The sequence below is a fragment of the Onychostoma macrolepis genome, chromosome 22, assembly GCF_012432095.1.
Source record: "Onychostoma macrolepis isolate SWU-2019 chromosome 22, ASM1243209v1, whole genome shotgun sequence".
Lineage (NCBI taxonomy): Eukaryota > Metazoa > Chordata > Actinopteri > Cypriniformes > Cyprinidae > Onychostoma > Onychostoma macrolepis.
The window spans coordinates 18,938,997-18,962,719 of NC_081176.1; the positions used below are offsets into that span (position 1 = coordinate 18,938,997).

Sequence of the window (23,723 nt, forward strand, 5' to 3'; positions counted from 1 at the left end):
ACGAGTTACTTCTTCTGCCATTTTGGAGAGTACCCAAGAACGTAATCAGTGTTGTTTACACTTAGGGTAAAGCGTGCATATGCGTTGTGATACTCTCCAAAATGGCGGAAGACAGTAACTCAGGGGAGAAGAATTGTTGAATTTTGTTTTCTTTGTGCACAAAAAGTATTCTCGTAGCTTCGCAAAATTGAAGTTGAGCCACAGATGTCACATGGACTGTTTTACTGATGTCCTTACTATGTTTCTGGACCTGGAAAAATCATTTCCATGTCCAGACATGGAACGACATGAGGGTGAGTAATTAATGACAGAATTTTAATTTTGGGGTGAACTACCCCTTTAATAGTGTAAATTATTAGTGCTTTTAAAGATTAAGTTAAAGTGAGAGTTAGATGGTGCAAAGATAAATATTGTATCAGTAAACTGTCTATGTAAAATTAGTCTGTTCTTCCTAAGTAAACATTGATAGCCATGCTGTCTTTACATCATGGGCGAGTCTTTGTTTGCATCATCTGAGCCATCACCTGCGGTCAGACCTTGATTGGCAGGTCTGGTCAAACTGGTGAGGTCGATGGATTGAGTCAGGACATCAGAAGGTATGTTGAGGACCACAGTGGGCTGCTCAGAGCGCAGATTGTTGAGGAGCTGCAGGAGTCGAAGGTGCATGACCAGTGGAGAACCAGAGAGAGACTCTACAGAGGCCTTCAAAGCCTCACAAGCCGTCTTTTCTCCCTCTGCAGAGATTACCTGTGCGAAGCATAGTGGTTGGAAACTGAAAGGTTGTGGGTTCAAATCCCATTTTGTACAGGCGGCCTTACTTTGACTTGTGCCTGACGTCTCGCTTCGGCCTCCACAGCGAAGTTGTGTTGCAGCTCGGGTGGAAGACTGATTTCTTCTCTGCAACAGTGGACATACAGTATGTCATGAGTCCCGTAATGGGACGACTTTTGGAGTCTAATCTGTTCTATGTACTTACATTTCTGCTCTTTCCACTTTGATACCCCACCTGCAGGTTACCGAATCTAAACTGACCTGCCCAACAAATGAAAACTTAGTAGACGTCTTGTTTCAAGCCCTCATAAGGTGTCATATCTGTTGACGTCTACCTGAATCTCCTGGGCCATCCGTTTGCGGTCCAGCAAAATGTCAGTGAAGGCATGATGGGCCAGTATCTCTCTAACAGATACCTGGGTCAGAGCCTGCAGCACATCTGGGACCCCGGCGAGGGAGGAATAACACACAGACACATTCTCGATACGATAGTAACACACCGCGCTCACTTCGGTACACACCAGATCTTTGGTCACCACCTGAGGATACAATGACTTTCAATTATATGGCTTGTTGGAGAGGTGTTTTATAATTTTTTAGACTTGAAATTTTCTCAGCAGTTGATAAAATGGGTCAAATCCAAGCCATATCTAGAGACCTAAGGGTGGATGTTTTGATTGGGCTAGTCTTCGACCATTTGCCACCCTTATGTTTACATGTATAAGTGAGATGGTGTTTGTCGCAGTCAGCTTTTTAGAATGCACTTCATTAAATGACTCAAAGGTCATCTCAGAAAATACAATGCTGCCTACACAGACCTTAGTCAGTAGTAATTTAATTTTTACAGGAATGAAAGGGAGGCTGTGAGCGATAGCAGGACAGTGCTTTGGATTGCAATATGTTGATTGTTTAGCAGACAAAACATCTTTCCGAAAAAACTTTCAGGACCTTCATACAGTGCGTTCCATTTTAAAGACTTAAGTCATCCCTTACATACTCGTTTTCATCCACATTAAATTCAGTATGGCGTCTATCCTGATTAAGGTCTATGTGCAGAAAATATGGAGGCTTTTTTGTTACTTTGAAAGCAAAGAAATTACCGTGTGTGGAGGGATCTTCAGTATTTTCAGACGAATGTCGACTATATGGCACACATCCAAAAATGGGAGATAAAACATCAGCCCTGCAGCACAATGAAACATGTATTAAAGTCCACAAACATAAATGATTAAAATGTTAAAATGATTTCTTCTTAATATTAACATACTGAAATAACATTAAATGCATTAATATATTAATTAAAAATAATATTAGCTTTAAAATTTAAGAATTATAAATTAATATTTAAATATTTAAAAAAATCAAATAGTAAAAATAGATTTAATAATCAATTATTATCAAAAATGGTATATTCTTCACATAAAATAATAACTACAACCTTGCTAACTGTAAAAGTGTTAATATGTAAATTCAATTGTACCAGGGCCCCTTGGTCTCTTCTGCAATAAATGCCCCATTCGAAATTTCACAGCTCTCTCATGTTCTCTCACAATCTACAAATAAACAATTTTATACATCATAAATTAAAGTTACGGGACCTGAACACAGTTACCAAATACATATTAGTTTTTATAATTTAATCCCATAAATTGAAAGCATACCTTCACACAGAACCATATGGAAACTGGAAAGAAGAAGATCACCACAGAAAGGACCAAAACGATGAGAAGCAGCTCACAAACTCCAAGGTATCTCTTCTTCAAGGCTTTAGAGAAAATTTAAGACAGAAGAATATACTATAGGTTCTCCATCTTTTCTGAGATGTTTTCTTCTCCACACTTACCTTCTCCGGGCCCTTCAGTCTCCAATAATCCCAATAACTCCTCTCGATCTTCTTTTATTCGTTCCCTCACGCTGTCTACATTTACAACAGTGCTGCTGGAGATGATTTGAGCCTCTTTGGCTTCACCTCTTTCTTCTTCCTCTTCTGTCACTTCTGGTTTTTCTTTTCTTTTGTGGGGCTCTTGGAGCTTCACAGATTTGGGGGCTTTGGTTTTCCTCTCTTTAGCAGAAGGCGATGGCTCTCGCTTTACCCGTCCAGATCTTGAAGAATGCTGAGATGTTTCTGTTCTTTTCTCCATCACGGCCTCGCTCATAAGAAGCATCTGTTGTGAGGGTTCATCTGGTGTCTGGTCTGCTCCTGTGGACTTCTGTGGGTCTGAACAGGGAGTATCTCTGCAGGTTCATATGATGACAGGGGAGTGTTTGCACTCTTCTAATGAATTTCGCAGTGATAACATCCTACACAGAGGCGCTGAATGGAAAATAATGTGTTACAAAAAAAAAATGTTCTCTGAATGTCCTCTATATGTTAATTTATAATAATGATTTGAATTTAGATTGAACAACTATCTCTATCTATCTATCTTATATTTATTTATTTATTTTTTAGTAAATATATAATAAATATAATTAAATAGTACAACATTTTTAGAAAATGGTTATTTGGCAAAAATGTCATGTTTTTAACAAAACTGGGTTATTCTTTGAGTTGAGAAAACTCAAAAATCTGCTGAAGCTGGTTGTCTTAAAATTTTAAGTTGGCTCAACTTTTTTTACAGTGTAGACTGATTGATTTAGAATAAAAATTTTGATTAAAAATATGAAACAAGAAAATAAATGAAACAATAAACAATTTAAAAAACTATAAATGCTTACAAAACAACTTTTTAAAATAAACTTATGATTTTTTTTGTTTGTTTGTTTTTGTTTTGCACACTTTATATTCAAATATAAATCGCCTAATTTTATCATGTTTTTAAAAAAATAATGTAAACAGTAGGCTATTGTTTTTTCCATAATAAACTTAACAATGCATGTAGCCTATGTAAAAATGTTTTTAACGCATATTTACATATTTAGTCTAGGCCTTGTAGTTTTGTAGCATATATATTTGTATTCGTTTTATTTCATTTATTTAAGAAAAATGTAAAATTATACCTTTACATTAATAATTATATTTTTTTTGTGAAAGCATGTGAAAAAAGTATACATCAGAAAACATTGTGAAGCTGTGTGTAAATAAAGTGCAGCGTCAGCATGAGGAGCTTGATTGAATGCTGATGAAGCACGTGCCTCAGGAAGTCTGCTGCTTCTGCCCACACAGACGCTAAAGAAAAACAAACTTTCATCTGCACTTCTACACGCACTCCTGTTTTAAAAATCAATCTCGGAGGATATTTTTGACGTCCCTTCCGCTGATATAATCGCGCTCGCGCACCTGTGATGCAAAATTCCCATTTTTTAAAAACGTGGCCTGTCGCGTGATCCCCACGGAACGACAGAACGCGTTCATCTTGTGCAAAAGGTAATCTCTCGTCCATAAAACACATTCATAATGTAAATGCAAAGATATATGTTTAAACCCGGTTGTTAAGTGTGTAAGCGCGTGCATTTTTCTTTAAACCATTATTGTCAATAAAACAGTTATGTTTAAGGTGTTAACATCATGGCAGAATAACATTTACGTTGAAACTGTCATATTTTTGTCAGCTATAAGTTAAGTAAATTGTGTCCCACTTCTGTTTTTGGCTGTCAGAATGACCCAAGATCAGCTCCTAACGGGTTTGAAGAAGGATGTCCGCTCTCTTCTGGTCTCTGCTAAGCATGGTTTGACCCCTGAGCAGCTCAAGAAAGACTACCAGACCATGCTGGGCTTCCCCATGCCCCTCAGGTTACTGGGATTCAGAAATGTTTTGGATATGGTGAAGGAAATGCCAGATGTTGTGCGCTTGGAATACCACCTTGATGGCAGCATCACTTTGAAAGGTGACGTTTGTATTTTATCCCTTTTGTTTGCTGGTAAATCAATATTTATGGCCTAGAGAATGACTTTTCTGCATATTCATGCTAAAACTTTTGAATACACTATGAAATTGCTACATTTGGTTTATATGAATTGCTACATTCTATTACTAGTCATAAGCTGTTGGTATTAGGGGAGAGGTTTTTTCACTCTAGTGGGCATTTGATTGGACAAACATTTGGACACACCCACAGGTGCAAGATGAGTCATTAATATTATCTGTCCACCTTCAACGTGGAAGTAAGCCTATGGGCGAGAAAACGAAAAGAATATCTACGTGCAGTAAATGGTAAAACTGTTTGCACTACAAACCAGTGTGTTCATAATTAAGATAATACATTAAAATAATATGGTAAGACACACCAAATTTCGATATCAAGAGCGGCAAAACGAACTGTTTTGTACAGCTAAAAATAGCTGGACGCGGATGAGACCGGAAGCTAGACCCATAGAATTTACAGATGGCTGCGCCCATTTTTACGGCAAGAAAAAGGTGGATGGATATTTAATTAATAATTTTTTTTTTATATCAATATGTAATTTAGCATTTATATCTGTTAAAAGTAGGGGTGTAACGGTACATGTGTTCATACCGAATATTTTTGGTTCAGGTAATTCGGTTTGGAAAAAATGCAGCATTTATTCAAACACTGCACATGCAAAAATTTGTGTGTGGGACCGGGGTTGTTATAGTTAAAACTAAAACCATTAATAAAAGGTGTTACTTGAAATAAAATGACGTTAACTAAAATATTAAATGACGTTAACTGGTGTTTAACTATAATATTTTGAAAAATTAAAAAACAATTCTAGCTAGTTGCCAAGGTAACATTTCTCATTTTTATTTAGTTTAAATTGATGTACTAAAATACCTCAAACTTAAGTAAAATGACTAAAAAACTATGTAAACAAAAAAAAAAATAACATTTTAAATGAAAAGCTAAAAAATTCAAACAAATGCAAAATATTAATAAAACTAATAATATTTACCTCATTGATACTAAAATAATCACAGTGTGGGACAATACTGTTTATGCTGATATACTTTGACATGGCAAACACATCTGGAAAATAACACGTAGTGAGTTGGTGTGGGAAGCAAAAATTTTTAACAGCCCAAGCAAACTTTTGAAACAGTTTGCCAAAGCAAACTTTCTGGAACTCTCTAAACTAAATGTGTTTTAGCGTGATCAAAAATAATGTCACACCAGTTCGTTCTTCAATTTTGCCTGAAGTATATCAGGGCCTTTAGAACTATTAAATTTTTTTTTCTGTTTGCAGCCATTGTAGATGAGAGCACCAAAGGCATCCAAGAGCTGGTGGCTAAGCAACGTGACCCCAAAACCAAATCCAACATTCGGAGGGGAACACCAGGAAACTTCCACATCTCTTACCCACGGAACCAGCCCGTTATTCTCCCTCGCCGTGGCCAATCAAAACCCTCTCTGCCCGCTCAACTGCGCAGCCAACTAAAACAGTTACTATCTCATGGGCCGGTCAGATTATCAGAGCTGGAGTCCAGGTATATGGCGCAGTTCGGAAAACCACTCAACATCACGCAGTATGGCTTCTATTCCATTTCCGAGATGCTGGCGGCTGCCACGGATTTTGTAATCATGCAGCAGAGTCGCACAGGCTCGCAACTGCTGCTGAGGAATGCCATAATGCCACAAAATCAGATCAGACAGCTGATGACAAATCTTTCTAAGCCATGTATGTATATGATAATGGAATTTCTGGAGACAGAGAAGTTGATATCATGCTCTTGTTTTTGGTTCAGATTGATTTATGTCTTTTCTGTGATGATTACTCTTCAGTAGCATCTCCTTTGGTGGCAAAACAGAAGCCAGTAAGTCCTAAAGCAACTTTGCCGCCAGAGAGGAACCGTCAAGGTTTGCACTCCCCCCGTGCTGTTCCTAAACCGGAGCCTGTGAAGGCAGAGCACTCTTTTGAAGAAACAATTTTTAAGGTTTGTATATTTGTATGAAATTAGGTTGATATTTTGTGTTGAGCTATATATAAATCAATACTGTTGAGGTAAATCTTCTTACAGCTTGAGGAGGAGCTCAGACAGCAGATCCTCGAGAAGGGCACCGCTGGCACCGTCAGCAACGAGCTGAAAGATAAGCTACGGAAGGTCAGACATAACAGCTTTAAAACTTAGCCTTTCTTGTCTCATCTTCTCACCTTGGCTTATTTTTGAGATCTGGATCTTTTTTCAGGTTGTAGCTGAAAATGGCAAAGGGATCTCCATTCACGATCTTCCCACAGAATACAAGGTATTCTCACAAAGCCTGTCAAGACCATATCTGAGTTCATATCTGAAGAGAATATATTCTGCCTACAGAAAATTAAGCCTATTTTGTAAGTTTTTGCGTCTTTTTTATTTTCGTGGAAGCCTGTTGTCGCCATGGAATAAAAAAGTTAATTGTTACTTTTTATCTCACAATTCTGGAATTTTTCTCGCAATTCTGTTCATATCTTACAATTCTGACATTTTTCTCACAATTTTTCTAAACTTCTTTATCGCAATCTGAGTTTGTAACTCATAGTTCTGACTTTTTTATTCTCAGAATTCTGACTTTACATCTTGCGATTCAGTTGTTTCGCTGTTATAGAATAAAAAAAGGTAATTGTGACTTTTCTTGCAATTCGAGAAAGTCACCATTTTTTCTCGCAATTGTACGTTTACATTTCGCGATTCTGTATTTTTTTTCTGCCAATTCTGAATTTATACTGAGATATAAACTCAGAATTGGGAGGGAAAAAAAGTCAAAATTGTGAGATTAGGCAATTATCTTTTATTATAATTTTTTATCCTGTGGCAAAAACAAGCTTCCATAGATTTTGGGTTGAAACTGTAAGGTATAATATAGTCATATGTCGAGGTCATGCAAAATAAACCTTGATGATGGTCGGAATATTGTATCACTCAATGAAAATGAAAACAGCATATCCTCAGCAATATTTTTTCTAGAGTTTCTAGATGGCGCCAGTGACTTATCTTTTTTTTTTTTATGTTAGCGAATGTATGGTGAGGAGTTGCCGGTGAGCCAGTATGGCTTTCTGAGCGTGACGGAAATGGTTGGGGCTTTGAGTGACACATTGTCCATCCAAAAAGGTGCTGACGAAAGTGAAAACCAATGGATGGTTGTGGAGTTCAAACCAAATGATATACAACCCACTGAACCTGGTACTTAGCTTTGTCGTATTGATTTGAACAGACAAATGAGTGCTCCTAGCTTATTGATCATCTTTAATGAAACTTTGATTATGATGTATTCCTTTTGCAAGAATTATCCCCGGGTCACGGCACCACCTCCAGTCTGACGAACGAATCCCAGAATCCCTCCAGCAAAGCCTATTACTTCAGCTGTGCCGAGTCTGCATGGGAGCGAGTAGAGGTGGAGCAATACACAGACACCCAAGAGTCTGAGACTGAGCTCAGAATCGCCAATAAAACCATCCATCAGGTTAAGATTCATTATTGATAATCCATTATCATTCCCTCCCATATCAATCCTATGGAAACTTACAAAATGTACTTTAGTAAAGTTGCGTGGTATTTATTTATGTATAAAAAGGCATTATTACTACTACAATATTAATACTACATATAATGGAACAACATAATATACTTAATATACTAAAAATGATTCTTTAGTACTTAAGATAAATTTAAGATCAGTTAAGTGTACTCAACTGTGCTATTTTGGGACATCATGAATATGAATCAAAATGCGCTTTTAACATACTATCACAGATGAGTACACTTAGTTGATATTAAGTTTATATTAAGAAGTACTAAAGAATCTTTTTTCGTATATTAAGTACAAAATTAGTGCATGAAAATAGAGTGCTTAAAGAACGTTATGGAAGTGTACTTTTTTTAAACCTGGGAATAGTAGTTCTAATAATAGTAAAAAAAAAAAAAATTGGTGAACGTACCTATTAAGCACACTTCCATTTTTGAGATCAGATTATACAAAGAAAAAATAATTTATTATCCTACTTGATGTCTTAACCAACTGTTATGTTTATACCATATACCTCCAATAATTTCAAGTCAATCAGATCATTGCACACTGAGATATGGGTCTCCATGTGTTCACACTGTCTGGTGGCCATTCTGAAAGCTGTCTAAAAACTTTCACCAAAAGAGGAGCCCCTTAAATGTGACCCTGGACCACAAAACCAGTCTTAAGTCGCTGGGGTATATTTGTAGCAATAGCCAAAAATACATTGTGTGGGTCACAATTATCGATTTGTCTTTTATGCCAAAAATCATTAGGACATTAAGTAAAGATCATGTTCCATGAATATATTTTGTAAATTTCTTACCGTAAATGTATCTCAACTTAATTTTTGAAATGTAATATGCATTGCTAAGAACTTCATTTGGACAACTTTAAAGGCGATTTTCTCAATATTTTGATTTTTTTTTTTTTGCACCCTCAGATTCCAGATTTTCAAATAGCTGTATCTTGGCCAAATATTGTCCTATCATAACAAACCATACATCAATGGAAAGATTTTTTATTCAGCTCAATTGATTTTGTGCTCCGGAGTCACAAATGTGTGTTTTTTTTAGATGTTTAAGCCTTTATTTTGGGTAAGTTTCACTACTTATTGTAAAAATAAGAGATTAATGTTCAGACTTTTGCATATTATAACCTGGAACTTGGATGTGGGAAATAATTACATTAGATTCAAAAGCTAGTTTTAGCAACATAGCGCAGATGCTACAGAACACAGTTAGCTGACTAGCTGTATAAGATTGTGTGCTACGCTAACATATTACTTCACAGGCATTACTGGCTTGTACTTTTACATCCATAATATTATAAATTGACAGTTTATTGCTGCTCTGTTATTTTTTACAGTGCTGTAATTTAAGATTTCATATTATTTTGAGGTGAGCTTAAGGGTGCACTACTATGAAAATCACACAGCTTCAGTGTGACATCAATAAGAAAAAGTAGCATTTCATAGATATTGTTAATAATAGTTGTTCATATTAAAATATGTATGAACTTAATACATGACCTAGACTATTTATTTAGCAAAAATCCTGTCATTTTAATAAATATTACATGAATTTTTTTTTTTTAATTGTTACCCACTGTACCCATTAAGCACAGCCAGACTTTTTGAATTTAATGATGTATATTGATTGAAATACTTTTGTCATTTAAAATAAAATTGAATATTTTTGTGTGAGAGAGTAATATTTTATTTTAACATAACTTTTTGTACTGAAACTAGGTGAGCTTTGGTGAGCTTAATAGATACGTTGTGGTTTACCCTATATATTTATTTATTTCACATAATAATAATAATTCTAAACACAACGTGTGTCACTGTTTGTTGTAGATGGTGGATCTTTTCCCAGAGCTGGTGGTGAGTCGAGTTTCAGCGGTTCCTCCAGACGCAGTGCGCTGCCAGAAGCTGAAGCCCCCGGCTCACAGGAGGGAGAGAGAGCTGGTGCCTGTCCTGGTGGAGCAGACTGAGTCTCCCAGCCACTTCTACATCCGCTTCAGCCAGAACAAGGAGGCCAGAGCCCTGGAGAACATGATGATTGAAATGAGGTATCTCACTCTTTACATTGTACGTTGAATTGTCACTGATTAATTTCATAATTATTTGGGCTGGGATTGAGAAGTATGTTATTCTGAGCATGCCTAATACTTGTTTCCAGGAGCTGTTACTCCTACCCAGAAGTGACGGAGAGATACCGGCTGCCTGATGCGTATGTGCGGCCGGGTCAGGTGTGCTGTGTGGCCCCCAGAGACATGTGGTTCTACCGGGTGGTGATACATGAGCTGTTCAGTGATACTGAAGTAAAGGTGTACTATGTTGACTTCGGAGACATCACAAAAGTGGAACGAAACAGCCTCCGGTTTCTCAAGTAAGTTCATAAATTGTTATAAAACAATGAAAGTGTTTAAACCTAAACTTAATTTTATGTAAATGATTACCTGAGGTTTTGTTTTTGTTTTACAATTATTAGCATTACACCAAAAATTAAAGATGTTGCATTTGTTTAGGACATATATGTTTGTATCTCTGCGGCTTTGTATACTCTCAAAATATTTCCAGAGCTTGTTATGCTGATCTTCCAGCTCAGGCTGTCCCGGCAATGTTAGCTGGAGTTCGGCCCATCACGGTAAGCAGTGTTGTTGTTGTTATTAATTAAAACTATTAAAAACCATTTGTTAAATTAAAAAAATAAATAAATGAATAAAAATTAGAGGTAAAACTTAAAATAGATAATAATTGAAATGTTGCCTTGGAAAATAACTGCAATAAATCTATTAAAGCTCAAATAAAGATATGTAATATGTATATTAAAATTAGAATAATCTATTATGATATACAATTTGTTTTTTATTCATGAAGAGAACTTTTTTTAATGGTTTATTTTTTCTTTATTTTCATTGAAAGTTTTGTTAATTGCAATGAAACACCTTTAATAATAATACAGCTTGAGTAAATTGTCACAATATTTTCATTTTGGGTGAACTATTACTTAAAAATATTCTATTAAGGGTGGGTAATATAAGAGAAAAATCACAACATTCTTAATTTTGATGTATTATGATTTATATTTCATTTCAATATTTTCATGGATTTAAAAAAAAAAACTTTTTTACTTTGTTTTGTTTTGTTTTTAAATAATGATCCTTATTTTCATTCAGAATTGATTGCAATAACAAATGTAATAAATAAAATAGTATTTTTATTTATTCATTTATCTAAATTATCTATTCTGTCTGTTCTACTACCTTTTTTTTTTTTTTTTTTCCCAATGCAAGCAATAAGACTTTAAGGCTTCTTATAACAAGTAATGAAGACTTGAAGTTCAGTAAGCGAATCAGATATTGATTCAGTAAACTCTGAATGAATTGATTCTGAGCAAGTGATTCATTAGGCTGATTTTAACCCCTAAATCTGTCACTTATTCACAAATTCGACTACACTTTTTGTGTTGTATGCTTGTTTTCCATGCAGCAGGTGGAGAACCAGCTTTTGGCTGTTTATTGCTCATTTTGTCGCACAAGTTATTTTCTTTTTCTTCACATTTTCCTTCTGTCTTTGTTTTTTCCTCAGAGCATTTGGACTCAGAGTGCGATCAGCGCTTTCCAGAGAATGTGCTGTGAGCGCACTCTGGTGGCCGCCATCCACAGCTACCAGGAGGACTTCCTGTTGCTCTTCCTGTGCGACACAAACACGGAGGAGGATGTTTACATTCACCTCGCCCTGCAGAAAGAGGGCCACGCCCTACCCTCCATTACTGCTTATGGATTGGTCTGGGTTCAAATCTTCATTTAATCCCACTTTCGTAAAAACCCAATAAGAATCTGTTCTTCAGTATTTGCTGGTTTCTTCTCGTTTGGCTTTTTAGGTGTCAGGGAAGTTCAACCCAGTGGCGTCTTATTTTGGAGATGATCAGCTTGAGGAAGTAAAGGAGTGTCTCTCACCATCCACATCTTTTCCAGAAACCCAGATCTGCTTTCAGGGAAAGGGCTCTCTGAGCTCCTATCAAACGGTATCTTTAATATACAAATCCAGCATTACGATACAGCACTGATGGGCCATAAGCCAGTGAAGCTCTGTCAGTTAGCTCTGTGAAATTTCAGTGCTGCTCGATTGGGCTGATGACCGTGAGCAGCACTGGATCCTGTGGGTGTTTGAGAGCTCAGGTTTTTAAGGGGATAGTTCACCCAAATATGAAAATAACCCCATGATTTACTCACCCTCAAGCCATCCTAGGTGTATATGACTTTCTTCTTTCAGACGAACACATTCAGAGTTATATTAAAAAATGTCCTGGCTCTTTCAAGCTTTATAATGACAGTGAATGAGAGTCGAAATTTTGAAGCCCAATAAAGTGCGTTCATCCATCATAAAAAGTGGTCCACACGGCTCCGGGGGGTTAATAAAGGCCTTCTGAAGTGATGCGTTTAAGAAAAATATCCATATTTTATAAACCGTATCTCTAACTTCATTTTTTAATATAACTGATTGTATTCATTTGAAAGTCATATACACCTTGGATGGCTTGAGGGTGAGTAAATTATGAGGTAACTTTTATTTTTGGGTGAACTATCCCTTTAAGTGGCATACATCAGGTTTTGCTCACAAAGTGACTCGGATGCAGATTTTGTCAGTTTTACAAAAGGAGTAATATCCCGATGTAGTTAAGCAAATTCATATACAAGGTGTCTGTTCATGAATTGCTGAAATGTAAATGGCCATGCACCCCCCACCCCCCACACACATACACATATATAAATAAGGGATGTGCAACAGTGATTGAGTTTTGTAGTTTACTGATAAAATATGTTCCATGGGTTTAAAATTAATTTTTGAAGAACATTTACAGACAATAAATAATTTTACAACCAATGAAACTGTATTGGGCAATTATTTTTGATAGTAATATTTTTGTTGTATTAAAGCAATGTATTATATTGCTGTAGCTTTTAGGGATGTTCATTTTAACCGGTTAACCGTTAACCAACCGTAAGAATTTGGCCGGTAAATACAATCAGTTAATCGGTTTAAAAAGTCATTTATTTATTTATTTTTTCAGTAATTTATCTAATTATTTTAAAAGGTTTGCTGCATGGTTAAAATACGCTACGTGTATAAAAAAAATTTTTTTTTTTTTTTAGAGGAAAAAAAAACATAAGTCGCATTTTATTATTTCATTCAGAAATGGGCCTATTGCTGCCGCGAAATGTTTACAAACATTATAGGCTAATAAACACTGTAAACATAGCTAGGCTATTTTATTTCCCCTCACTCCACAACAAATCCTTTAAATTTAACAGTATTTAGAAAAGAACAAGAATTAAAAAGATAAGAAGCTATAGCTATATAAACGAAGAGCCAAAACGAATACATTTAGGCTAAAATGAAACTGAAACCAATGTTGGGTCTCTCATTCGACACAAAATCAAATTTTTCCGTATTCACAATGTATTTGAATGCCAAAATATTATGTACTTCACTCGTGTTCTTCACTCGGTGATAACGGCACAGATTTTACTACATATTTAAACTGAGCAGTGTGTTTTTTTTTTTATCTTCATATGTTTGACTGACTGAACTTTATGATAATGAACAGGCTGCATTGTCAAGGTAGCAATGCTTAACTGTGTGGGCGCATGCGGCGTGGTGCAATCACTTAAATTTTTCCTTCTAACAGTGGAAGCAACTACTCCATTTAGTCATAAAGATAATCGGAATTGTAAAAGGTTTGCTTTTATTTGTGAACATTCACAATAAAAACAAATTTTGTGCTTTTGTGAAATAGGCCGCTTTCTGCCGACTTGGTTTCCTTTCGCGCAGCACAAAAATGAATACTCATGCATACTAGGCTACTTGTTGCACAGGTTTTCTTAATTTATTATTTAAGTAAAAATATATTTCTCGTATAAGCCTATTTATTCGTTATATATATAGCCTAGCTTCATTATTGTTTTTCTCCACTCGCAGAAGCGCAGCAGGTGCGTGATATGAGGACCATGTAAATCCTCATCTTCTGTTGTTTGCTACTTTTTGCGCATGTAAAATTAATCCCCGGAAAACAAATGTTTATATTTTTAACGGGTCACAGAAATGTATCCTTTCTAATTTAATTCAATTCTATTCTAATTTAAAATAATCTTGTCAGTTAACAGTTAATAATCGGTTAACGAGCGTCAGTTGTCGGTTAGGAAAAATAACCGAAATGAAAATCCCTAGTAGCTTTATAATAAAGTTTGTGGGCAACTAACCAAAGTAATTTGGTTAATAATTAGTTAGCAAGTGTTCATTCACTCTGGTTTGTTCATTCCAGGTTTCCAGCTCTGAAAATGGAGAAACTAACTTTTCCTCCATAAATGTGGACTCGACCCTCGACATTCCTGCCCTCGAGTTTATAAATGTTCCTGACGTCAACACTGTGGCTAAAGTGAGTCGTATTACATATATATACACAATAATATTTCGGATTAATTTCTTTAAACCTTATATTTCCTTTCAGACCGAGAAAGTAAATCCGTCTGAGGCTCTGCAGGCTGAAGACTCATTATGCTGCAGTGAATGGGATCAGGGATGGACAGCAGAAGACGAAACCGATAAGACGAAACTAGAACCTGACGTCAACACCGAAGACGAATCGAAAGTAAGGATGCCAACTCGTCCACAATAGGCATGACATGACCGCTTTGGAGTGTCACACGTATTTGACAGGTAAAAAGAGGTAAAGCCTGAGGTAAAATCTGATCCCAGTGCTCATGAATGATGCTTCAGACTTTCATTCCTCACAGCGTTTAGCACACAGTCATTACTCAGAATGACATGAGGTGCTGTGCGTCTGGAGATTTAATCTCCTGAAGTATTGTTCCCCTTTATATCCCCGTTCTCCCGCTGAGCCCTTTGGGAGGCAGTTGATCTTAATTGTGTGGTGATTAGATGAGAATGTTAATTAGCCTCTCCACAGAGGTTCATCTGTTTAATCATTCAACAGAACGGTTCATTGGAAAAGGCAAGTTTCTACAAGAGACATGCAATAGTCATTTTCAGCTATTTACATGATGAAATCACAGAATCTAGCATAGCAGTTGCTGTTTCTTTTAAAGCTGGAGTGTCATTTTTTTATGTCAAAATACTTGCTGAAATATATGAATTTAAAATATAATTTAGTATTCTTAATTGTTTAAAATGTGAAAAACACAGAATAAAAGAGAAAAACTGAAATATCACATGATCCTAAGTATTCAGACCCTTTGCTCAGTATTTAGTAGAAGCACCCTTTTGATCGAATACAGCCATGAGTCTTTTTGGGAAAGATGCAACAAGTTTTTCACACCTGGATTTGGGGATCCTCTGCCATTCCTCCTTGCAGATCCTCTCCAGTTCTGTCAGGTTGGATGGTAAACGTTGGTGGACAGCCATTTTTAGGTCTCTCCAGAGATGCTCAATTGGGTTTAAGTCAGGGCTCTGGTTGGGCCATTCAAGAACAGTCACGGAGTTGTTGTGAAGCCACTCCTTCGTTATTTTAGCTGTGTGCTTAGGGTCATTGTCTTGTTGGAAGGTAAACCTTCGGCCCAGTCTGAGGTCCTGAGCACTCTGGAGAAGGTTTTCGTCCAGGATATCCCTGTACTTGGCCGCATTCATCTTTCCCTCGATTATGGAGGCCACTGTGCTCTTAGGAACCTTAAGTGCAGCAGAAATTTTTTTGTAACCTTGGCCAGATCTGTGCCTTGCCACAATTCTGTCTCTGAGCTCTTCAGGCAGTTCCTTTGACCTCATGATTCTCATTTGCTCTGACATGCACTGTGAGCTGTAAGGTCTTATATAGACAGGTGTGTGGCTTTCCTAATCAAGTCCAATCAGTATAATCAAACACAGCTGGACTCAAATGAAGGTGTAGAACCATCTCAAGGATGATCAGAAGAAATGGACAGCACCTGAGTTAAATATATGAGTGTCACAGCAAAGGGTCTGAATACTTAGGACCTTGTGATATTTCAGTTTTCTTTTTAATAAATCTGCAAAAATGTCAACAATTCTGTGTTTTTCTGTCAATATGGGGTGCTGTGTGTACATTAATGAGGAAAAAAAGAACTTAAATGATTGTAGCAAATGGCTGCAATATAACAAAGAGTGAAAAATTTAAGGGGTCTGAATACTTTCCGTACCCACTGTATGTATGTATATGTATATATGTGTGTGTAAAAAAAAAATATATATATATATATATATATATATATATATATATATATATATATATATATATATATATATATATATATATATATATATATATATATATATATATATATATATATATATATATATATATATATAATATTTTTTTTTTTTTACACATATACATACATACAGTGGGTACGGAAAGTATTCAGACCCCTTAAATTTTTCACTTTGTTATATTGCAGCCATTTGCTACAATCATTTAAGTTCTTTTTATATATATACTTGCTTAAATTAACATCAAAAGGTGCCATAGAATGCATTGATACAATATTTTAAATTGTTCTCTGATATCTACATAGAAGGTATGTGGCTTAGGTAAGGGCAAATATATCTCCACAAACGGTTTTACATGTGCATTTACAACCCTAGGATTTCTCCCTAGAATGAAATGGTTTGTTATTGGCTTATTTGGAAGGGTCATGAATAATAATGAGCTCTGCTCTGATTGGCTGTTTCTTAGTGTGGCTGAGTGTTGAGCTCTGCTCTGATTGGTTGTTTTACAGTGCGGTTCATTTGAGTAGTAGTGATGGGAAGTTCGGATCATTTTACTGACTCGGACCTTTGAGTCTCGTTCAGCAAAATGAACAAATCTTTTTTTCCGAGTCATTTCGTTCATTTTAGCAAAATATCATTAAAATGTTACGTGTTACTTCCCTAACACATCTACTACTTATGCAAACGTTGATCACACTACAAACATTACAAAACTAATGCTATAAGAAACAGGAAAGATTAATTCATTGTTTACCTGGGTCTTCTATTATTAGCTAACCTCACCTCTTATCTGACAAGTCTTTGGGTTTGAGTCGTTCGTTCATCACGTGACAGCCTCATAAGCTAAACCTATGCAGTCAGAGCCGGAAAGAGAATTGATTAGTTCGAGTCTTTCGAGTCGTTCGTTCTTTTGTCACGTGACGTGACGGCATTGGACAGATAAATTAGTTAATTTACAAGCTTCCTTACAAACGGGTGCATAGTTGTTATTATTATTATTATTATTATTATTATTATTATTTACTCTTACAGTTACATGATGTGTTTCTGGTCTCAAATGTAGCTTTTTAATTACAGTTTATAAATGTGAATTTCTGTCATGATTCTTTTCCGTAACACTGAATGTGGTAACAAAGGTAATAAACTAAAGAGTTGGTTATTATTATTATTATTATTATTATTATTAAGTATTTTTCCTTCAGACTGAATAGGTTTAGCTTATGAGGCTGTCACGTGATGAACGAAGGACTCAAACCTGAAGACTCAAAACAGGTGAACTAATTCAGTTCAGAACCTATAGGATGTTGCGCATGCGCGATTGGACGAATCACTCTCAAAGACGACTCGTTCTTCCCGAGTCACATTAAAGATTCATTCAAAAAGAACGAATCGTTCAAGAACGACCCATCACTATTGAGTAGCTCACACAGCAGGAAGGAAACACAGGGAGGAAAATATATATTTCAATACTTTTCTCTCGCAGTTATATCGTCGGGTAATTATACTGTATATAAAATGCGGGCATCAGGGAGCCGCTATTAATATGCGGGGCATTGGACAATCGGTCAATCGTGTTATAGTCTCACTTTCGAGATTAGCGATCGCACAAACTCTGTTTATATTTTGGAGCGGCAGTACTTACCACACATTTTACAAGATCAGATGCTTGTCAGTGGTGCTCAGGATCTGTAAATCATTCACCATCATCCTCAGTCATCTCTCCTTACTCTGTTTATGTGGTAAGTGAAATCTTATGTACTGTAATGCAACAGACTACTGCTAACAAGCTAACCATGTCCCTTTAGTGGCTTGCGTTATTTTATTAGAATGCGTCATTTGCTTTCCGTGCCTTTCTGAATACAGACACCAACCCATCCCTGCACTTCACATCCCCTGCACAGCCTGGAACATAACATTTATTTCCATGATCTGCCATTTTCGCTGTTGTCCGCACTTGTTTATTTACAATACCTGCAGAACTTCTGAAGATTCGGCTGGTGGCTGCCCTAGAACATGGGCGGGTTTATGCAAATGTTGGGGGCGTAACTATTAGTGATCCCGACTGTTACGTAACAGTATGTTCTAATTCGCCTATTTTTCAGTGGTCTTTTTTATTCACGAGATTTACATAAGGAGGAGGAAACTATCGTGTTTGAGGCTCACGGTATGTCATTTCCATGTACAGAACTGTTATTATTCAACTATGCCAAGGTAAATACAGTTTTCCATTCTATGGCACCTTTAATGTCTTGTATTAATATATAATGTTGTTTGTTTAAAAAATGTAAAGTATATTTACAAAAATCCATTAAAATACTAAAATATGCAGAGACAACTATAATTAAGCTGAGTGATTTAATCCAAACGCTTCAAAATTGAGGTACTTCTGTAAACTATTTTTTTTATTTATTTTTTTTATAAAATTATCTATGTGGCTACATTTGTTTAATAGTATTACTCTTTTCACAGACTGGCTAAAGTGTGTCATTTTTACCTTAAAATGTTTGCTTGAAATAATTTTAATGTCTAATATTAATTATGTAATGTTGTTTGTTTATTTGATTGTTTGACCAATGACAGATGAAAACCTGCTTAACTTAGATTTTGTTCTCCGTCCAATTGTTTTCAAAGGTCCCTTTAGTGATTCTAGAGGGATGATAATTACTCACTTCATCTTTCAATTAAGGCAATACTTTAAAGGGATAGTTCACCCAAAAATGAAAATTAGGTGATTAATTACTCGCCTTCATGTCGTTCCAAACATGCAAGACCTTTTCTCATCTTCGGAACACAAATTAAAGGGGTCCTTGATTATAATTTCCCTTTTTTTTAACTTGAGTTATTGTGTAATGTTGCCGTTTGAGCATAAACAGCAACATTCAATGCAAAGGGAGAAATTGTCTTTTACAGAATTTGCTTTAAGGTCTAAAACAAATGGCTGGTAGGACTACAACGAGCTTCTTCCTGGGTTTGTGACATCATTTACATAAACCCTGCCCTCAGGAACACGCAACCAAGGGGGGTGAGGCCATGTTACTGTTATAAATTATTTCTGTTACAAATTAAACAATTACTCTACAAAAATGCTACAACGCAATCATTTATCATGCTGTACTAAAGATTTAATAAGGATAAAACCATAGATCAAAAGGTAACAAACAGCAGTAGCATTTACAAATAACATTGCATCTAAAAAGTATGAGACAACTACAAACAAAAAAAACATACCTTTCTGAAACGTGCTTGCATAGGTTCTGCTCGATCCTCTTCAGTAATATTCTCTGGGTCTGACTCGGGCTCAAATTAAGGCAATATTGACACCATTGTTTACAATACACTGGAGCACATGAAACTACCCATTATAGTAAAAGGCGTGACGTTTCTGGACAGCGTGCATTTAGCGAATCGCAACACAATGGGCCAGCTAGCCAATCTGAGCCCATTATGAATTTCTGAGGGAGGGGCTTCATAGAACCAGGAAGTCAACAGACTGTTTTTAGAATGATGGAAACAGTGATGTAGAATAAAGGTAAAGTGTAAAAAATAATGTGATTTTTAATAAACAAAGCTAGAACATGTTACAGTACACCCCATAAACATAATCAAGCCATCAAAAAAAGCCAATTAACCACCCCTTTAAGATATTTTTGATGAAATCTGAGAACTTTCTGACCCTCCATAGACCGCAACGCAACTGACACGTTCAAGGCCCAGAAAGGTAGTATGGACTAGGTCTGCTCGATTATGATAAAGATCATAATCACAATTATTTTGTGCAGTATTGTAATCTCGATTATTTAACAAGATTATGAGTGGGCCATATGACCAAAACTTTAAATGAATGATTTATTTAAAGATACCGATCAAAATATATATATCTAATTTAAAAACATAGTCTTCACTGTAAGAATTAAACTTCATTTAACCTATTAAAGCTACAAAAAGTCCTTTAGTCGAACAGTGAGTGATTTTGTCTTTGTCTTTTGTTGTTTGATTAATATGAAGCATACAGTCGGCAGCAGGAGCCCGCTGTCACTTTAAGAGCCACACGGATCCAATTTACTGTTACACACGTATTTTCATTCTCAACTGTTTGTTCCTTTATTACATAACCGACGAGGGTTCCTGAATAACCACTAAGCGCCGCATTTGACACATTTATTTTGCGTGTATTTGACCGTTTAGGTGCACGCACCTTGAGCTAAAACATTACTTTTATGTCTGTGTTGTGTTCCGTCTCTGAGCGCATACACCGTAATCCTCCCAAGGAACAGCGCAAGTTCTTTTTCGCGCTTTTAAAAACATGAATGCATCTAATCAGCTTAAATAAATCAAGCATGTCCCATTTTTAAAAGTCCCGTTACATGATTTTACTGATTTGCATGTGAAATTGGGCTTTTATGGAGGAACGAAAGCGCACCGCTAGAAAAGGGGTGTAACGGGGCGCAATAATCGTTTTACCTCGGTTATTGTATATTCATAATCGGTGGAGGACGAAATCGAAACTGTATTCCGATTAATTGCACAGCCCTAGTAAGGACATTGTTAAAATAATCCATGTGACATCAGTGGTTCAACCATAATTTTATGAAGCTAAGAAAATACTTCTTGTGTGCAAAGAAAACAAAAATAACAACTTTATTCAACAATTAAAACAAAGGATTCTCGTAGCTTCATAACATTATTGAGTTGAATCACTGATGTCACATGGACTATTTTAACGATGTTCTTACTACCTTTCTGGGCCTTGAACGTGTCAGTTGCGCTGCGGTCTATGAAGGGTCAGAAAGATCTTGGGTTTCATTTAAAAAATATCTTAATTTGTGTTCTGAAGATGAACGTAGGTCTTACGGTTTCGGAACGACAAAAGCGTGAGTAATTAATGACAGAATTTTCATTTTTGGGTGAACTATGCCTTTGAACATTTTTAAAGCAAATTAAATGATTTACGTTTTTTTTTTAATGTTTTTTCACATAGCCTGAGACTGTGCCTACTCCTCTACCTGCCCAAGCAGCAGTATGTGAACCGCAGATGTGTGCATCTCCAATTAAACCAAAGACCATCTCAACCACATGCACCAGCCCTCACACCCCTGACCCCATCAGGATCAACTCCAGATATCCAGGTACAGCACATCAATGCCACAATACGAAATATCTTACTTCCTCAAAAATATTGTCATATGAAATCCAAATCAACTGTGTTCGCTTTGACGACATAAGTTTTTCTAGTTTTTCCAGGTGTACCTGTTAATCTGGTCCAGCCCCAGCTCTCCCACTTCATGAAGCAGTTATTCGGCAGTCCAGTTAATCTGGGACCAGTTCCAAACCCTCTGTACCAGCACCACACATCTCCGCTAGCTCTGAGACCAGCTGCGCGCCTGTCCGCCGGGGCCCACATCCTACACTGGCGCTCCAATTACATAGCCTGACCAGCCACAAGTGGTGCGTGTTTTGTACATTTGTCATGTTCAATAACTTTTGTTCTTTCGTTTCTTTGGCTGCAACTCCCTGAAATATATCAAATGATATATAAGAAAAGCAGCAGAGGGCACATGAGGACACGTCAAAGTGGATACATTTCTTATTCTTTTTAGCGCAATCTCTCTCCAGTAGCACGTTGTTCTTTATTTTTATGTATTTACATGTACAGTGCTGAAGTTTTGTGTGTTTTTGTGTTTTCTCTATGGCGCAAACTGGCCATCTGTTTGTTTTATTTGTTATTAAGTTGCTTGTTCGGTGTTCGATTCAGATTTTTTCTTTTATCAAGAACCAAAAAGTTTTATAAAAAAATGAGGATACACTGAAAATTGTGTCTAATTGTCTGATTTCATAAACATGTGGACATGCTACCAATGCGCTGTTCATCTTTCCGTGACCAGTGTTTTCTAGTTTCACTGGATTGTTTATAAAAACGTGCTGCAGTGTACGAAATTCAGTCAGGGGTTTACCTTCGATCAATTCCACCCACTGGTTTTCTGCCTTTCGGAATATTTAGTCCTCCGTGGGAGGATCCTTGCTCCACTGAGCATGTTGAAATATTAAATTACTCAAACAGGATGTTGTGTAACCAAGTGCATCCATAATGTGCCACACAAACAGTGGAGCCAGGGAAAAGGGTACAGGTTGGTAGAGCTCTGCCGGTCCTGAATCTTCCTTGTTTGGGCCAATTAGTGTTAATGGCATCTTAATGAGCTTTCTTCAAGGCCCTGAAGACGCCTGGTATCTTAACAAGAGCAGCTGGGGAAGCAAAAAATATTACCTCATTTAGAGAAGGGGAAAAGAAAGCTGAATGTTGCAGAAACCAAATTAGCATTGGACGCTAAGCTAATGAGGTTTAATCGAAGAAACGCATTTTTCGGAATATGGAAGCTCATTTCTACCACACACACACACACACACACACACACAAAAAAAATCAGGGTTTGGTAAATTTTGACTCACAGTTATGCCTTTTCATGTCCATTTCTGTTACATAATTAAAGAAATCATGCTTTGGTAATTCATTATGATTCAAGTCATCATGGCATTAAAAACTTAAGGCAAAAAGCTGATTTGAGAACTGATGAGTCATAATTGTCATAAAAATGCCAATTTTATTTGTAATTTTTTTTTTATAACTTTAAAATGAATTGATCAATTTTAATATTTAGTTTTATTAATACATTTATTTTTAAACTTGCAATTCTGACTTAATTCACAATTATGAGTTATATACTTAAGTGAGAGGTTTTTTTAATCAGTGACACTTTCTCAGAATTGCAAGATATAAACTCGCAATTCTGATTTTAAAAAAGTAATTGATTACTCATTGTGACTTGGTATCTCAATTTGAACTTATAATTTTTATTATGACTTGAATTACGAAATTGTCACATTGCATGTGACGTCACAATTTTAACTTTAACAATTTTAATCTCAGTTGACTTTTTCTCATAATTGCTTTTTTGTCTCATAATTTAACTGACATAATTTTATCTTATCTCAAAATTTAGACTTGTCAGTTGAATCACATTTTGACTTTATCTCATAACTGACCTGTCATAATTATAACTTAGCATGTCATAATATTGACATTGTCATAATTATGACTTGTCCCAGTAAACTGACTTTTTGTCATAATTTCAACTTTTCATAATATTGACTTATCTCAGTTCAGGTGATGTATCTTATCATTAATTAGAAAGTCATCATTTTGATTTGTCGTTAAAACATTAATTGTAATTCACTTTTTTTAATCTAATGCTTTTGACTTTTATCTCATAATTATGACCTGTCATGAATTGAAAATGTATTTTCATAATTTTGGCTTATAATAATGACT

General features: G+C 36.0%; 2 protein-coding genes across 6 annotated transcripts; one reads left to right on the plus strand and one right to left on the minus strand.

Moving 5' to 3' along the window:
* Nucleotides 1-249: 249 nt before the first annotated feature.
* nphs2 (NPHS2 stomatin family member, podocin) lies at nt 250-4,419 on the minus strand. Of its 2 annotated transcripts, none has more exons than XM_058761473.1 (9): nt 4,351-4,419; nt 2,615-3,085; nt 2,433-2,536; nt 2,252-2,324; nt 1,872-1,954; nt 1,107-1,310; nt 977-1,032; nt 819-897; nt 250-747 (listed from the first exon to the last, which is right to left on the minus strand). In XM_058761473.1, the coding sequence occupies exons 2-9, from the start codon at nt 2,934-2,936 to the stop codon at nt 481-483; spliced, it is 1,188 nt and encodes a 395-aa protein (XP_058617456.1). In that variant the 5' UTR covers nt 2,937-3,085; nt 4,351-4,419; the 3' UTR covers nt 250-480. The 2 variants fall into 2 exon arrangements, with proteins under 2 accessions (XP_058617456.1, XP_058617457.1); XM_058761474.1 differs by having other exon boundaries at nt 2,615-2,989; nt 4,351-4,366.
* Nucleotides 3,859-22,222, plus strand: tdrd5 (tudor domain containing 5). 4 transcript variants are annotated; one of them, XM_058761468.1, is made up of 17 exons: nt 3,859-4,138; nt 4,370-4,599; nt 5,918-6,349; nt 6,454-6,605; nt 6,690-6,773; nt 6,859-6,915; nt 7,661-7,829; nt 7,931-8,109; nt 10,010-10,224; nt 10,335-10,544; nt 10,736-10,802; nt 11,747-11,944; nt 12,042-12,185; nt 14,484-14,597; nt 14,670-14,810; nt 21,378-21,525; nt 21,623-22,222. In XM_058761468.1, the coding sequence occupies exons 2-17, from the start codon at nt 4,371-4,373 to the stop codon at nt 21,829-21,831; spliced, it is 2,748 nt and encodes a 915-aa protein (XP_058617451.1). In that variant the 5' UTR covers nt 3,859-4,138; nt 4,370; the 3' UTR covers nt 21,832-22,222. The 4 variants fall into 4 exon arrangements, with proteins under 4 accessions (XP_058617451.1, XP_058617452.1, XP_058617454.1 ...); XM_058761469.1 differs by having other exon boundaries at nt 6,457-6,605; XM_058761471.1 differs by having other exon boundaries at nt 6,457-6,605; nt 21,632-22,221.
* The last annotated feature ends 1,501 nt before the right edge of the window (nt 22,223-23,723 follow it).

Coding starts and splice junctions, on each gene's coding strand:
- nphs2 (XM_058761473.1), bottom strand. CDS start 2,936: ATGCTTCTTATGAGCGAGGCCGTGATGGAGAAAAGAACAGAAACATCT. Junction 2,537..2,614: donor GACTGAAGGGCCCGGAGAAG/GTAAGTGTGGAG, acceptor TTTTCTCTAAAG/CCTTGAAGAAGAGATACCTT. Junction 748..818: donor GACGTCAGGCACAAGTCAAA/GTAAGGCCGCCT, acceptor TGCTTCGCACAG/GTAATCTCTGCAGAGGGAGA.
- tdrd5 (XM_058761468.1), top strand. CDS start 4,371: ATGACCCAAGATCAGCTCCTAACGGGTTTGAAGAAGGATGTCCGCTCT. Junction 7,830..7,930: donor TATACAACCCACTGAACCTG/GTACTTAGCTTT, acceptor TCCTTTTGCAAG/AATTATCCCCGGGTCACGGC. Junction 10,545..10,735: donor AACAGCCTCCGGTTTCTCAA/GTAAGTTCATAA, acceptor AAATATTTCCAG/AGCTTGTTATGCTGATCTTC.